Here is a 17,647-nt window from a genome sequence, read left to right as displayed (position 1 = left end):
TTTTTATATTAATTTGAAAAGAGAATTCAAATTATGACTGAAAGAATAATGTCATCAATTTTATCATAGTAACATTTTATTGCCTGTAAGTACGTAGAACAGATTTAGACTATGGGTAGAATCAGAGAAGGTGGATAGTACTGAGCAATATGATCTGGATTAAAACCCATTTGACCTGTTGCAAACACACATAAGTATACCCTGGTCGTATCTAATTAAGAAAGATTATGTAGTCAAGAAAATATGAGTTTCTTCAGTAACTCCATTTCCACATACTACAGGCGTACCGTTCTGAGAGGCCAGTGCTGAATGAATCTATGCTTATACTTCTTAAGAGGGAGGTGCTTCTATCTTCCAACAGCAGGTAGAAATCCTAAAGAGTCTAGCTTGAAGCTTGAACTTGTCATGAAATAGAGCAGACATCCTGTTGTTGAAGACTAGCTACACATAATGAGATATGTGAGCCTTTGCTAGGCTTGCTTGTAAACCTGCATAGAATGTTGAGGAACAAGGTAGAACTGGGATCTTACTTTATGTAGGGTTGTGTGTTGATCTAAGAAGCAGTATGGTGAAGTTGCTGATGATTGTAAAATCAAGAGGAAATAAGGAGGCTACAAGGGAACATAGCTAGGTTCTGTGAGTAGGCCAAGATCTATCAGATGGAGTATAATATGGGAAAATATAACATTGCCTATTTTGACAGGAAAAATAACCAAGATTATATTATTCAACTACTGAGAATGCAGAGCTCTGAGAAAGATCTGGAACTCCTCATGCTTGATTGACAAAATACTTGTACCCAGGTAGAGCAAATACAGTGGATTCCAGTTAATTGGGGCGCATCGAGAACAGTACATTTTGACCCAATTAAATGGCTGCCCCAATTAGCCAAAGTTTCATGGGAATAGTTAAAAAAGACCAACTGAGTAATAAATTACTGTATATACTTAAGTGAAAAACAGAACAAATTTGAACTTTACCAACACTACTGCAGTACTATAAAACTAAATATTAGTTCCTAATACTTATCGATGAAGGAATTAATTAGTTCTTTTGACTGGAAATCAGTGCAGACACCTGGAGCAGATAATGGGCTGCCTTCACACAATGCTGTCAATGATTGCATCTTCCAAATCTTCATTACCATTGTAACATTCAAGATAATTGTTGATACCTTAAAAATTTTCAGTTTCTAAGTTGTTGAAGTTGTGAAATCCTTTTTTTTTGCATTTTCATTTTTGCATCTGTTATCTCTTAAGCCTGAATGCTTGGAACCACAGTGAACAAAACAGTTGTGAATTATCTTACTGCTTATTACTTGCCAGCTTAATGACCACAAAAGCACATGTGACTGACACTAGTTAGAAACTATCTCCAGCCCAATTAGTGGCATAGTGTCCCAAGTAAATGAAGGGAATCCCAGCTATTTATGCAATTATTTTTTGTTCTTAGAGATTTGTCCAAATAAACGGCTGCCCCGATTAACTGATGGCCCAATTAACCAGAATTCACAGCATTGTTGTCTAAGTGCACCAAGGTTGAGTGGAGAGCCAGTGTGGTTAAGTCTGCTGCTGACCTAGGCAAATTACAATGGGTCCAGTTCTTTGCTCAGGCAGGAGTTAAATTTAGTCGTGACCAACTTCTCAAAGCACTTCATCTTAGTAAATGTTGGTGCTACAGGACTATAATTGTTGACGCAGCTCACCCTGCTCTTCTTGGGCACAAGTATAATTACTGCCCTTTTGAAACAGCTAGGAACCTTTGACAGCAGCAGTAAGAGGTTGAGATCTCTTTGACCACTCTAGCAAGCTGATCAGCACAGGTTTTCTGTACCTTGCCAGGTACACTGTTAGAGCCTGAAACCTGGAATGAAGATTTCATGCTAGGAATGCTTGATGGCCCTGGGTCTGTAGTCGCTGAAATTTAGAAGGATGGTGGGAGAGGAGCTCATTGAAACCTTTTGAATGTTGAAAGGGCTGGACAGAGTAGATATGGAAAGGATGTTTCCCATCATGGGGAAGTCTAGGACAAGAGGACAGCCTCAGGATCGAGGGGTGTCCGTTTAAAACAGCGATTCAGATAAATTTCTTAAGCCAGAGAATGGCGAATTTGTGGAATTTGTTAAAACAGGCAGCTGTAGAGGCCAGGTTGTTGGGTGTATTTAAGGCAGAGCTTGATAGATTCTTGATTGGACGGCATCAAAGATTACGTGGAGAAGGCCGGGAGTAGCAGAATGGAAAAAAGGATCAGTCATGATTGAATGGTGGAGCAGTCTTGATGGGCCAAATGGCCTAATTCTGCTACTATGTCTTATGATCTTATGGTCTAAACCTTATGAAGGCTCACCCTTTTGAAGGATGTTTCAACGTCAGCCTCTGAGACAGAGATGACAGGGTCGCCAGATGCTGTGGGAATTCACACAGGAGTAACGCTATTCTCCCTTTCAAAGCATGCATAAAATGATGAATGAACGTGAACAAAGGCATGTGTGGCTAACTTCTGTGCCTCTTTTATGTTCATACGTTGTTGATTAAAAGCAATAAATAGGTGGAAGGTAAGGTTAAAAAACTAAGTTTCATTGACCCTGCTCAGTAGCAGTATGAAAATGGAAATTTTGATTAAGAAGTATTGAAAAGTTTATTGATGTTTTTATAATTTTGCTTGTGTGCAAGTTTAAAAATGTTGATGCAGGTTTTAAAAAATATTCATCATTCAATCTGTTGTAAATCTATATACCATTTAAAAAATATTCTGTATTTACAAATTAATTGAAGTGAATTTGACCTGAGAAAAGCACAGGGTATAAATACATTGTTAAATTAGTATTTTGCAGATAAGTGTTCTCTAGCGTGAAACATACCGGAGATGCATGGTCAACATGAAAGCCTCTCATTTGCATGAACCTGTATTATTCTTTGCCATACAGTTTGAAAATCTGGGGGCTCTCCATTCAAATCAGACTCAATCATTTAGCCAGAGGCTAGCATGTCTCATTCCTTTTCATGGACCCAATTGACCAGTTTTTCTCTAATGTCTTGTTGTGTTCTGCCTCTATCAGGAGTTGGAGACAATTTAGGACACTATCTTTCAAAATATTCAAATTATAGACATTATGATTACAGTTACAAAAATTTCATCTGAGAGGTGAACTTGAGGAAAGGTTTATTAAGATATTGTGGAACCAGCTGATCATCATTCATGATTTTAACAGTGATGATGTTAAAAGTCTTGAGTTTGATAGCAGATAAGCAATCTAGGCCACCTGATTATTGCTCCGGCAGTTTTGATGAATATTTATCTCCCAGATATTGTTGAACTTCAATGGATGAAAAACTGATAATATATTGATCTTCCTATAGTGCTACAAAATTTCACAAAAAAGAGGATGAAATACCAAAATTCAGAGAGTATGCTCTTTATGTGAGATTTGAAACTGGGCACAGCTGCAATGTTTTTATGCAGGAGTCATTCATTGGAACCAACGAGAGAAAAGGTACTCAACAAACTTTATTTTTTTAATGTATTAAAAGCATGATTTGTTTAAATCTATGACGTAGTCATTAAGCCAGAGGGGTATGAACTATATAAATGAACGAACACATTGATTTGTTCACATCACACAGCAAGCATTATATTTAATTCTGTGTACCTTAGGTGTGAAATTTAACTGCTAATAGATAAAGCTTTGGCATAAATATCATTGAAAGGTTATCAATTTTTGATGGCACTGTGAAATGGTTTGGAAATTTAAGAATGATGCTTCAAATTACATCATAGAAAAATACTTATAGAACTGAAGTTACTCTCCTTAGAGTAAAAGAATGCCAAGGGGATATCATTGAATGAAGACACTATCATTGATTTGCAGTTGCTGGAAGTCTGGAGCAACGCATAAAGGTACTGGAGGAATTCAACAGATCAGGCAACATCCATGGAGGGAAATGGGTAGTCCATCTATAGATTGCTATTTGTCTGTTAACTTCCACCAGTATCTCTGTGAGTTACTTGGGATATCATAAAAGTTTTTCTTTAATCCAGAGGCACAGATAATGTAATTTTGAATCTAGAACAAGTATGTTAATTTTTATAGTTAAGATATCTTGCTATTAGATTTCAGTAAAACATGACTTATTTGAGATTATTGTGGGGAATCTTGGAAAAAAGTCACTGATGTAAACAAAAGCTTGTTGAACAGTTACTGAATTAGAAAAATAAATTGACACAATTGATGATAAATCTTCTTCTGTCTTACTCATCAATCAAGTAAGTGATTTTCATGAAGACTAAATTAGTTTTGATGTTTTTGGAATCATGAATTCCCAATTTGATTTAAAAACAAGCAATTTTTTAAAGAATTTGATTGAACATAGAAATCTACAGTACATTACAGGCCCTTCAACCCACAAAGTTGTGCTGACCATGTAACCTACTTTAGAAACTGCCTAGAATTTCCCCACCACATAGTCTTCCACTTTTCTAAGCTCCATGTACCTATCTGAGAGTCTCTTAAAAGACCCTATTGTATCCGCCTCCACCACCATTGCCAACAGTGCACTGTACGCACCCACCACTCTGTGTGGAAAACCTTACCTCTGACGTCCCTGTTGTACCTACTTCCAAGCACCTTAAAACTATGCCCCCTCATGTTAGCCATTTCAGCCCTGGAAAAAAGCCTCTGGCTATCTGCATGATCAATACCTCTCATCATCGTATACACCTCTATTAGGTCACCATCATTCACTGCTCCAAGGAGAAAAGGCCAAGTTCGTTCAACTTGTTCTCATAAGGCACACTCTCCAGTCCAGGCAACATCCTTGTAAATCTCCTCTGCACTCTCTTTATAGTATCCACATCCTTCCTGTAGTGAGGTGACCAGAAATGAACATGGTACTGACAAAGGTCTTATATAACTGTAACATTACCTCCCGATGCTTGAACTCAATCCCATAGTTGATGAATGCCAACACACCATATGCCTTCTTAACAACACTGTCAATCTGTGCAGCAGCTTTGGGTGTCAAATGGACATGGACCCCAAGATCTCTCTGATCCTCCACACTGCCAAGAGCCTTACCATTAATATTATGTTTTGACTTCAAATTTGACCTACCAAAATGAACCACTTCACACTTATCTGGGTTGAAATTCATCTGCCACTTCTCAGCCCAGTTCTGCATCCTATCTACTACTTATTCTATTATTTATAAATCATAAATCATCTTTATGGATAATAGTATTTCTCATGTTTTAAGGAAAGACTGCTCAGAGAATCAATAAAAAGGCTAAATGATAGCAAATATGTAGACTTACCTTATTTTCAATAAGGACACTTAAATGATACTCATGAATGAACTAACATGACCTAAATAATACCAGGATTTCTGTTAAGATAGTGGCTCGTTTAGTTACAGCAGCTTCTATGGGGTCAACAAAAGGTGCTGCTGTCCTATTTAAATGTATTTTTTACGATCACAAGGTCCTGCTTTACATTATGAAATTAAAGTACTGCAGGTCTACCCCAAAAGCAGTTTGCTTGTTGGTGGAGAAAATGAAGGAGCTGCGCATTGTGCTGTTGACTGAGTCAAAGGAGACTTACAGTCTAACAGCGAGTGACCATCTTGGTCGCTTTTCTTGTGATTGAAAGACCCTTTTAGACATTGTTAATGTGGAATGCCGCAAGTTTGATTCACTGATCTATTGGCAGTGAGCAGGGGTGGTTGGTGGAGGAGCTGCAGGGCCTCATTCATGGTGAAGACTAGGCCTCAAGCTGCAGTATCACCTGTTTACAGCTGCCAGGAGAGAGGCGTCAGAGCTGGTACGCTCCATTAGGGGTGGCAGGGCACAGCATCCGGATTGGAGTTGGTTCTTTGGTGCTTCTCGCAGCCCGCTTGCCCCTCATGTTTATTCAGCAGAAGACAAGCTTAATTGTGGTCTCCAGTATTGAAGGAATAAGGGTCTGGACTATATATGTATGTATGTATATGTGTGTGTGTGTATATATATATTAGCCCCCCCCCCCCCCCCACTGGATGTTTTCATCTTTGGTTGTTTGATAACATTGAACCACACTGATTTTTTGACACTGATCAACAGAAAAGACTCTTGTGTAAAAGTGAAAACAAATTTCTACAAATTGGTCTAAATTTATTAGAATTGTTAGACACAAAATAATTGATTGTGTAATTACTCACCCCCTTAAGTCAGTATTTAGTAGATATGACTTCGGCAGCAATTACAGCCTTGAGTATATGTGGATAGGTCTCTTTCAGCTTTGCACTTCTGGACACAGCAATATTTCCCCATTCTTCTTTACAAAACTGCTCAACCTCTGTCAGATTGCATGGGGATCATGAGTGAATAGCCTGTTTCAAGTCCAGCTACAAATTCTCAATTGGATTGAGGTTTGGACTCTGACTTGGCCACTCCAGGGCATTAACTTTGTTGTTCTTTAAGCGATTTCTGTGTAGCTTTTGCTTTATGCATGGAATCATTATCTTGCTAGAAAACCAATTGTCTCCCAAATCGCAGTTCTCTTGCAGACTGCATCAGGTTTTCCTCCAGGTTTTCCCTGTAGTTTACTGCATTCTTTTTACCCTCAACATTCACAAGCCTTCCAGGGTCTGCTGCACTGAAGCAGCATGATGCAGCCATCACCATGCTTCACCTTAAGGTTGGTGTGTTTGGCTTACGTCAAACATAGCATTTAGTCTGATGGCCAAAATGCTCTATTTTGGTTTCATCAGACCATAGATTCTTCTTCCAGCTGACTTCAGAGTCTCCCACATGCCTTCTGGCAAACACTAGCCGAGATTTCATGTGAGGTTTTTTTTTAATAGTGGCTCTTTGCCACTCTCCTATGAAGCTGCAACTGATGAAGCAACTGGGCAACAGTTGTTGTATGCGCAGTCCCTCCCATCCCAGCCATTGAAGCTTGTACCTCCTCCAGGGTTGTCATAGGCCTCTTGATGGCCTGCCTCACTACTCCCCTTCTTGTCCAGTCACTCAGTTTTTGGGGATGGCCTGCTCTTGGCAGATTTACAGCTGTGCCATTTTCTTTCCATTTCTTGACAATTGTTTTAACTGTACTCCAAAACATATTTAATCATTTGGAGATTTTCTTGTATTCATCTCCTGACTTGTGTTTTTCAATAACCTTTTTGTGGAGTTGCTTGGAGCGGGTCTTTTGTCTTCTTGGTGTAGTTTTTGCCAGGATACTGTCCCACTAACAGTTGGACCTTCCAGTTACAGCGGTATTTTTATTACAATCAACTGAAGCACCTTGACTGCACACTGGTTGATCTCCATTACACTAAATATATGACTTCTAAAACCAATTGATGGTTTGGTGTGTTTTATTAAAGGGGGTAAATACTTGTGCAATCATTTATTTCGTGTCTTTCAGATTAATTTAGATCACTTTGTAGAGATCAGTTTTCACTTTGACACAGAAGAGTCTTTTTCTGTTGGCCAGTGTAAAAAACAAGCCGAATTAAATCCACTGTGATTCAATGTTGTAAAACAATAAACCATGAAAGCTTCCGGGGGGGGGGGGGGGGTGGGTGGGTGGGTGAATACTTTTTATAGGCACTGTACATGTATTTTGCATGGTTGTATTTTACTGATATCCAGTATGTGCTTGCTATCTTGTACGTGTGAGGACTAGGCCTCAAGCCGTGGTGTGGCCTGTTTATAGCTGCCAGGAGAGACAGTGGAGAACACTGTCAGAGCCGGTGTTCTCCACTGGGGGTGGGGGCGATGTGGCGCAGCATGCAGGCTGGAGTCTGTGTTGCTCCCAGTGTTCACTTTGCAGAAGCAAAGCTCCAGTGTTGCTTGAATCTAGACTCTGTTATTATTGTATGGCTGTATCTTGCTGAAACCTTTATGTGCTTGCTATCTTGTACATGCTACGTGTGCTATGTGCTGTGTGACTTTTGCACCTTGGTCCCGAGTAATGCTGCTTCGTTAAGCTGTATTCATGGGTATTCATGTATCGCTGAATGAGAATTAAATTTGAATTGAATTGAGTAATGACCAATATAACTTTTTGCGATGCTGTATTTTACTGTTGTTTTTGTTCAGTTTCTTTTTAGTTATATTAAAAGTGGTGAGGAATTATTGATTGCAGAACCACTTTGTTAATTCTATGGTGATCATTACTTTCCATGATTGAGGGTAAATCTTGCATCAGTCAACTGGGCCAGAGGAACAGCTCTGGAACTATATATTTCCAATGGCATTAGAAATTTAATAATATTTTCACTAACATCTGTTGAGCTGGAAGCATCATCAATGCAACGAGAAAACAGTGCTCACTGACAATGATAGTTGCAATCCCCAATTTTTAATCCTACCATTATGTAAGAAAATTTAGTTTATATTGTGCTTTTCAGGAGCTCAGAATAATTACAGCCAATAAAACACTTCAAGATATGTTCATTGTTCAGATAGAGAAAACATGAAATAGAAAACAATTTGTGCAAGACAGAATCCTACTAATAACAATATGATTAAAGATTAAGTATTTTTTAAAGTGATGTTTATTGAAGGATAAATATTGTCCAGTTTTATGATTAAACTTGAGAATCTTTCATTGAGAGAACAGAAGTAGCCTTCGTTTAGTGGCTCCTCCAAATATTGTACATCCCACAGGAATTTTAGAAAAGACTTTTATGCTTGATCTTCTGGATTGACACTTCAATCTCAACTTTCTGACATGGGGCAACTCAGTGTATCCAACTGAACCAAAACTAATCATTCACTATTTGTCTGGATACCTGCCTCAGAACCTCCTGTCCTGCTCTAGTTTTCGGTCTGGTTTGGAGATTGGAGTAATATTTAGTGAAAAAATGATAAAATTGCACTGGACAGTTTAAGATGGTGCTACTGAAGCCAAAAGACAATTTACTGGTGGTTTCTAAAGCAAGAAATGCAATTAAATACATTACTAGTAATTCTTTTTCTGTTAAAAATAATCATGGTAAACGATCTCTGCAAACAGTAAAGAGGCAAGCGAAGGCGTGACTGACTGTAGGGTCAAAGGGTGCAAGACAGATTTGGAGAGAGATCGAGGCATGTAAGAGGAGAAGTGGTTGGAGTGAGGTTGAAATGGTTGGGGCATGCGAAGAGGAGGAAAGTCAGAGTGGAGTGGGCCTGTCCACCTAAACTGAGAGCGAGGCTGATTGGGTATGGATTATAACTTGGTGGCAGGGTCCATGCCCAGAGTGCATTGATACAACAGGGATTGGGTCCTAGTGCGAGGAACAGCATGATGTTTGGACGATTCAAATGCTGGGCCAAATGGATTTAGTGGCAGGGTGTTGGAACCAGAGGTGAGCGTCGGACCAGTTCTGCTTGCTACTTCATAGTGTTTGCTCTTTGCTACACTGAGCCTGAGGTTGTGAGCCTGCTCCGGCTACTCCGGACTTCGAGCTCCATGATGTTTTGCTCCGTGATGTTTTACTCCGCTCTGTGATTAACTGAGGCTGAGGATTGGGCCCTGCTCCTGCTGCTCCAGGCTTGCTATCTATGGACTCACTTTCATTCTGAATCCTGTTTGCTTGCTTTCATTGTTTTCATTGTTTTACTTTCTGCATAGTTGGTGCTTGTTGGTCTTTTTTAATGGGTTCTTTTGTGTTTCATGTTTTGTGGTTGCCTGTAAGGAATGAATCTCAAGATTGTAGAATGTATACATACTTCGATAATAAATATACTTTGAAAAGCTGAAGTATTTGGAGAAGGTGGTTCAGAACTCTCATAAGTAAATAGAGTAGCCTTTCAAACAGAAAATATACTGCATTTAAAAAAAATTGTATTCTAAGCTTGTTACAATCTTCCTGTAGTTGATCAGGCTTGGTTTTGTTGAAATCAGGATGAAGATAAGATGTGCTTATTTCAGTTAATCAAATACACAATTAAATTTAACCATAATTTACTTCACATTGGCATTATGTCTACTGTGCACACTGTAGTGTATCCTATCATGCGTAGGCAGGAAAATTTGTGGCATATTATCAATAATGAGGTTGAATTGCAAAGTTTATTGTGCCAATCTCATCACTGCAGGAAATGTTTTTAACTTCTCGAGATCTTAATCTGAAAATATGCACCTGGAATTGTTTGTTTTATTTCTGTTTGTAGGTCAACAGCAAGTTGAGTTAGCACTTACTGGAATAGGGGTCCCTGTGAACTTAACCATCAGTCCAGTGACTGACTTTGATTTCAAGGAATGTCTTCTTGGTGAAAAAGTGAATGTTAAGAGCACCCTTCAAAATGACTCACTTTTACTTCCACTCACCTTCCAGTTTCGTAAGATAGCCCATTTTCGAGTTACTCCTGCAAAGGGAGACCTTAAGCCTGGACAGTCAATGGTAAATATTTTCCAAATAGTTTGTAATTTTCTCAATTACCTTATGTTAAAATCCATAGATTTGAGAGAAGTTAATGGATTATTGCTGTAGGAATTATCAAGTGATTGCCATATGTGGCCTTTCTTTTATTTTATTGAGGAAATTTTTAAGTGAATTGCTGACTTAAACAACTATGGGTGCTTTGTTTTGAGAGTATTTTGGTAATGTTGAGCATGCATTAAAATTCTTATCAGGGTAACTAAATTGGTGTGTGAAATGAGTTTATAATGGCTTCAAGTGAGTTCCTGTTGGATTTGGATTCATAGCAAACTTCCTTGAAGTACATGAAAGATATTTCCACTGTGCTTCACTAATTGTGCTAAAATGCACAGGAAACTGGTTTGCGATTATTTTTAGTAATGCATTTATTTTTGTTTAGTCAGCAGGATCTCTAGACTAAAACAGTTATGGAAAATAATAATAATTACCAGGCCGAAATGCCTGTTTCTGTGCTGTAGTGTTCTAGGTGAAAGTTCTCTGTTCTGTAGCTAGAAGTGTGCCGAATTGAAAGCTCACTGCTTGATCATCAAGACGGTATATTTTCACCTTTGGGTGTTTTTTTTTCTCTGATCAAAGAAAATTGCTGAGCTTCCCTTAACTTTATTTAACTAGTTTCCATTCATTTAACAATTTTCTTTAAATTAAACTGTTTCCCACATTATAGAAAAAAATGAAGCCTGCAGATTTGGTTGAATAGTTTAAAAATTGAAAGGTAGATATTCCTCTGGTAATTCCTTTTTGAAGGTGCTAATAACAAACTTCAGAATCTGAGCCTGTGGATCAAGACACAGTTTTACATTTGAGTATTTTGTTTTCATCTAGTGCTTCATAATTAAGTCTTAGGAAGCTAGAATGACAATTAATATCTTCCATAGGAATGGCTCTATTAGTCATTTTGAAGATGTCACTGCGTCATTTCCATATGCCATAGGGAACACATGAGGGTAAATCAGTTCATAATAGACATGTGAATCATCTGATGGTCAGAGCATCATTTGCCCACAAAAGCTCTTGCACTATTTTGTCCTTGGAATCATATTAAAAGGATGTGAGGGAGTTGCTCTTCAGTTTTCCAGGTTCTTTAATTATTATAAACAACATCAATTTAATTAGAGAATATAAAATACTTCTAATCTGTGAGTATGTATGTTGAGTCTGTTTGCATGTGTGGTGCTTCTTTTTAACCAATGCACCAGTCAACCATTATCTGAAGATGGAAGAGGACAGAACAATTGGCTCTAAAACATCTTTTGGGAAAAATTCTTCTTGTGGGCAACAGAGATGGTGGGATCAGAAGCAGTAAAATATATGGGAACATATGTGCTCATAATAAGGAGAAAGACAGTCCCATGTAGTGCAATTTTTTTTGTAGAATGCTACTAACATTATGTGTGCATGTGATTGCTTTTTTGATTTCATGACAAAAACTATTTATGTACTATTTAGTTAAATTGTTTTTACCTCTTTTGAACAGGAAGTTGTAATCTGTTTTGCTGCACGCCAGCTTGGCAGTTTTAAAGTAAATCAAGTGATAGACTTTTTTGGATTAGTCGTACTTCCTGACAATCCAGCAGAATTGAGGATGGAATCATTTCATCAGATAAATATCACTTTCACAGGTGTGTGCAAATCTCCCATGAAGAAACCGGATGGAAAGTGTATTCCTGGTAGGTTTACAGCTCAGTTAATCTACTTTGGTGTTCATTGCCAAGGACAATTGTATATATTTTGTTGCCCTACTAGTCTTGTACATTATTCTGTCTCTTAAATCTATTTTGTTATTCACGGCGTCTTGACTTTAGCTGAATTTTATTTACAAATGGCTTAAAGTTCTACAATACCCTTGGTTAGTACATCTTTGATTTAAAATTGTTAATTACATTTGGATGTAAGAGAAGAAGTGTTTCCTGACTTTCTACCTTGTTGAAAAATTGTTGCTACAAATGTGTAGCTGTTTGCCGTATGAGAACATTAATTGTCCTTAATATTACAAGGGAGATTTATTCTGTGAGATTGAAGTTCTCTTTTATAAATCTTTTAATTTTACTTTTGTGTTGCTAATTGGTAATTAGTTATACATGAGTTACTGTTGATTAAATTGGACAACAATTTTTTAATATTTAATATTGATCTTAAGTGAATAAAAATATTTAAATAATGAAATCTATTAAAATGAAATGATGTATTTTTGAGATTGATTTTGACTCAACGTAAGCAAGTGCAATTGGGAAAATGCAAAATATACTCAATAGTTTAAGCTTTTGAACTTACTTTCCACTCCCTATCCACTTTCCGTGTGGAATTAGTGCAAAGAATGGCAAGGCTGGAACTTTGCAGGCAATGCTGTTATTCCCAAGCTGATTGTAATGTTATGTGCTCCGTAACTGGGTCACTTACCAGCAAAGATAGAGAGGTCCGTTGAAGTCTGATGGTACTATTTTTAACAGTATTTATTGATAAAAATACACAAAAATAATATCAATGCAAACATACAGATAATATACGTCGTCAATACTAAATCTAAAAGCGCGGGTATAATAATAATCAACAAGAAGTAGCTCTATCGTTGTCTAGGGGATAATGTATTGTCCGATGGAAATATAAAAGTCACTCAAGTTCATTCAGGCTGCAGCTTTTGGTTGGAGAGAGAGAGAGACGGATTTTTAGAACTTGCCCGTTTTTCCTTTTTATGATGTCGATCCTTCGAAATGTCGTTGGGGCTGGTTTCTCCTTTTTAGCTAAACCCGTTCTTCCGTGGTGAGGCCCACCAATTCCGAGGCGAATGGAAAAGGACGCACGTGGGCTCTCCCCCGGCTGTCGCTATTACGCTGTCATGGGATTTCTAGCGTTTCTCCTGGTGCATCTAAAGGGGTTGTTCCCCAGACCCTCTTTTATCCTTATCCTTACTCACGGGGTCTCAGATGTCATTCAGGTTGGGATGATGCAATCCCTCAACCAGCCCACTATTGGTCATTCTCTGAGGGCTTCGATGAATAGCACAGTACTCAATACACAATTCTGTCTCCAAGAGACAATGGCCGTTTCCCGTGGCTTTGTATCGCTGAGGGGCCAGGACATTCCAAACCTCTTGTGGATTCTGTGTGTCTCTCTCTCATTTCCTGGGTCTCCTGACCTGAATTAATAGCGATCTTGCGATTCTCAAAAAGGAGGGGGCTACTTTGTACTCTTCGGCCCCTCAGAGTTGGGGGCACAGGCGTAACAGTAAAATTTAGGAGCATCTTGAAGGAGGGAAGTGCATATAAATCCAGAGAGAAAGTGTCTCTTTACTCTTCCTTCAAATCCATGAAGAAAGTTGCTGATGGTTGTCTTCAATGGCATGAATTTGTACAGGCTTGTACAGTATATTCCATCATTCAACCTCAAAAGTTCAAAGTAACTTTATTATCAATATGTATATGTTAACATATACTACTCTGAGATTCAATTTCTTGTGGGCATTCATGTAAATAGAAAGAAACAAGATAGTATCAATCAAAAAATCACACGACAGAGACAAAGAACCAACGTGCAAAAGACAATGAATTGTGCAAATACAAAAACAAAATAAATTAAATAATAATAATAAAAAAATAATAAATAAGTGATCAAAAATATTGACAATATGAGTTATAGAGCCCTTAAAAGTGAATCCATAGGTGGTGGAATCAGTTCAGTTCTGTTCTGAATGTAGTTATCCCCTCTGGTTCAAGAGCCTGATGGTTGAGGGGTAATAACTGTTCCTGAACCTGGTGGTGTGGGACTTGTTTGTAGATAGAAAGGCTCTGGGGACTCCTGAAAGAATACCCATCTCTGTGTTTATATGATTTATTCAATTAATCCTCTGATCAATGGAGACATTCTTCTGAAGTTAATGGTGTCAAACTCTATAATGGTAATGCTATCACATGCAAGTGTTCAAACTCTCTCTAATTATCAAATATCATTACCAAATATTTGTGTGCTTTAAGAGTTATTTGTCCTGCCTATCTAGGCATGGGCTGCAATTTTCAATGATTTATGACTGGATTGCAGCATTGTGCAACCATTAGAAACCATTCCATATTCTGATCTTATGGTGGAATAAAGGCAGTTGGTAATTGCTTAAGTAGCTGAAAATGAATGGCTGTGGGATACCATTTTGAGGAACTTCTGGTCTAATGTCCTGGAGCTGAGGGGAATAGGCTGTGTTAACCATAGTCATATTCCTTTGTGCTGAGAATGATTTTAGCTGGTGAAAGGCTTTCTCGATTCCCATTGCTTCAGTTTTATCAGGGCTACTTGAAGTTGCATATAAACAAATGCTGCTTTATGTCAAAAATCAAAATGTTGTTTTATTAACTGCTGGGTGGATTGATTCAGGTCAATGTTTTCTAACAGTTGTTAGGAACTGTTCCCACTTGCTTCAAAAAGGCAACAATTATACCAGTGCCCAAGAAGAATAATGTGAACTGCCTTAATGACTATCACCCAGTAGCACTCACCTCGACAGTGGTAAAATGCTTTGAGAGGTTGGTCATGACTAGACTGAACTCTTGCCTCAGTAAGGACCTGGACCCACTGCAATTTGTCTATCGCCACAATAGGTCAATGGTAGACGCAATCTCAATGGCTTTCCACACGGCTTTAGACCACCTGGACAACACAAGCACCTATGTTAGGATGCTGTTCATCGAATATAGTTAAGTATATAATACTATCATTCCCACAATCCTGATTGAGAAGTTGCAGAACCTGGGCCTCTTTACCTCCCTCTCCTAACTGGAAGACCACAATCTGTTTGAATTCGTGATAACATATCCTCCTCACTGACGATCAACACTGGCGCACCTCGGGGTGTGTGCTTAGCCCACTGCTCTACTGTCCATATACCCCTGACTGTGTGGCTAGGCATAGCTCAAATACCAACTATAAATTTGCTGATGATGCAACCATTGTTGGTAGAATCTCAGGTGGTGACGAGAGGACGTACAGGAGTGAGATATGCCAACTAGTGGAGTGGTGCCGCAGCAACAACCTGGCACTCAACGTCAGTAAGATGAAAGAGCTGATTGTGGACTTCAGGAAGAGTAAGACAAATGAACACATACCAATCCTCACAGAGGGATCAGAAGTGGAGAGAGTGAGCAGTTTCAAGTTCTTGGGTGTCAAGATCTCTGAGGATCTAACCTGGTTCCAACATATCGATCTAGTTATAAAGAAAGCAAGACAGTGACTATACTTCATTAGGAGTTTGAAGATTACTGTCTGGTATGAGGGGTGGCTACTGCACAGGACCGTAAGAAGCTGCAGAGGGTTGCAAATCTAGTCAGCTCCATCTTGGGTACTAACTTACAAAGCACCCAGGACATCTTCAAGGAGTGATGTCTCAGAAAGGCAGCATCCATTATTAAGGACCTCCAGCACCCAGGGCATGCCCTTTTCTCACTGTTACCATCAGGAAGGAGGTACAAATGCCTGAAGGCAGACACTCAGCGATTCAGGAACAGCTTCTTCCCCTCTGCCATTTGATTCCTAAATGGACATTGAAACCTTGGATAAAGGCACTTTTTTTGATATACAGTATTTTTGTTTTTTTACTTAAAAAAAAATCTATTCAATATATGTATGCTGTAATTGATTTACTTATTTATTATTATTATTTTCTCTCTGTTATATTATGTATTGCATTGAACTTCTGCTGTTAAGTTAACAAATTTCATGTCATGCTTGTGATAATAAACCTGATTCTGATTCTTCAGCATTACTATTGGGAACTTGGCATGGTTGAAAGCTTTTGCTTTATTCGAGTACATTATGGTGTTTATTGATATCATTTATTACAGAGGTTAATCTATGAGCAGATTTATGGGCAAACTCAAAAGTTGAAGAAGAAGGAAGACAGTGATGACTCCACAGCCAAGTGGTTGCCTGATGAGAGTTTGGCCTGTTGATGTAGGGATAGATCCCAATGCTGATTGAGAAACAAATTGAACACCACATTCCAGCAACATATGGACTCACATTCAAGGACTCTTCATCTCATGTTCTTGATATTTATTACTTATTTGTTGTTCTTATTATTTCTTTTTTAAAATTTTTGTATTTGCACACTGGTTGTCTGCCATGTTGGTGCGGTCATTCATTGATTCTATTATGGTTATTGGATTTATTGAGTATGCTTACAAGAAAAGGAATCTCAGGGTTGTTTATGGTGACAAGTATGTAGTTTGATAATATATTTACTCTGAACTTTGAAAGTTTATATGACCAGCCAGCTCCATCAGGATGGTTGCAGTGATGAGCGCTTTGGGCGGAGGACAAGGGACTCAAAACACTGTCAGGATGGCAATGAACGATCTCGATGATGGGAGCTCTTTCACCAGGAATCTCCTCATCAAGAGAGTCCTGACAGATTGCTCTATTTTCAAGATGAAGGACTCCTATTCCCACCAGTATTTATCAAGTAACAGGTATATTGATGTTAACTTCAGGTAGCTTGGTGGGATGGCAGAAGATGCCATAGGACTTTCAGGAGAAAGGAAATAAACATGTTTAATGTTATCAGAAAATCTGTCAGGGAGGGAAGGATGAAGAGCTGAAGGTGTGGCCACCTGTTGTGGATGACCTCACCTTACAGGCTTGATAGGTTGAGGGAACAGAAAACTGTGTTGGTATCAAAGACCTGTTTGGGATCTGCACCATGGTTACCTGATATATGCAGGACAACCCAGACTGTGTAGTAACTACAACAAACCTGGACATGTGATGGCCCAATGCATTACAATCATCTGCAAGATCTGCAAACGCTAGAGGTGGCCACTAGATCAAGAACTGCAGAGAAAGCAAAAGTTGTGACCTCTGTGGAGAGGAAAGCCATCTCTACAAGGCCTGCTCAAAACGTGCCTGTGTCTATGCTCAGGCAATAAGAGGGGATGCTGGGAACAACAATCACTAGAGAAATGCCAACTTACCCACTACTAGTGCAGAGCCCCCTGCAGAGATTGAGATTGACACCAGGACTGTAGAGAGACCATCCACCTCAAACTCCAGATGCAAACTCTCAGGCCCCTCGTCATTAGAAGAGAGGATGGCAGTGGAACAAGAAGGGGAATGGCATGTGGTGAAAAGAAAGAAGTCTCAGAAGAGAATATCTAAGAGACAGTGGGCTTATGAGCGTAAGAGTAATGAGAAAAATAGAGCAATGCAACAGGGAGATGTGAACTCTCCTCATTGAAGGATGACGTAATTAGGGGAAACTGACA

The 17,647-nt window shown here is 38.7% G+C and overlaps 1 protein-coding gene across 1 annotated transcript in view; it reads left to right on the top strand.

Moving 5' to 3' along the window:
- The window catches only part of LOC140727211 (cilia- and flagella-associated protein 47-like), a 596,979-nt gene that overhangs the window by 51,062 nt on the left and 528,270 nt on the right, over positions 1–17,647 (top strand). Inside the window, exons 7-9 of the mRNA XM_073044476.1 lie at positions 3,360–3,493; positions 10,138–10,367; positions 11,881–12,073. Of these exons, the coding sequence (XP_072900577.1) occupies positions 3,360–3,493; positions 10,138–10,367; positions 11,881–12,073 (557 nt within the window). The remainder of the gene's footprint in view (positions 1–3,359; positions 3,494–10,137; positions 10,368–11,880; positions 12,074–17,647) is intronic.

Source organism: Hemitrygon akajei, chromosome 5 (assembly GCF_048418815.1).
Source record: "Hemitrygon akajei chromosome 5, sHemAka1.3, whole genome shotgun sequence".
NCBI classification, from domain to species: domain Eukaryota; kingdom Metazoa; phylum Chordata; class Chondrichthyes; order Myliobatiformes; family Dasyatidae; genus Hemitrygon; species Hemitrygon akajei.
Note: the sequence above shows the minus strand (reverse complement) of the source record. Positions and strands in the feature narration are given on the sequence as shown.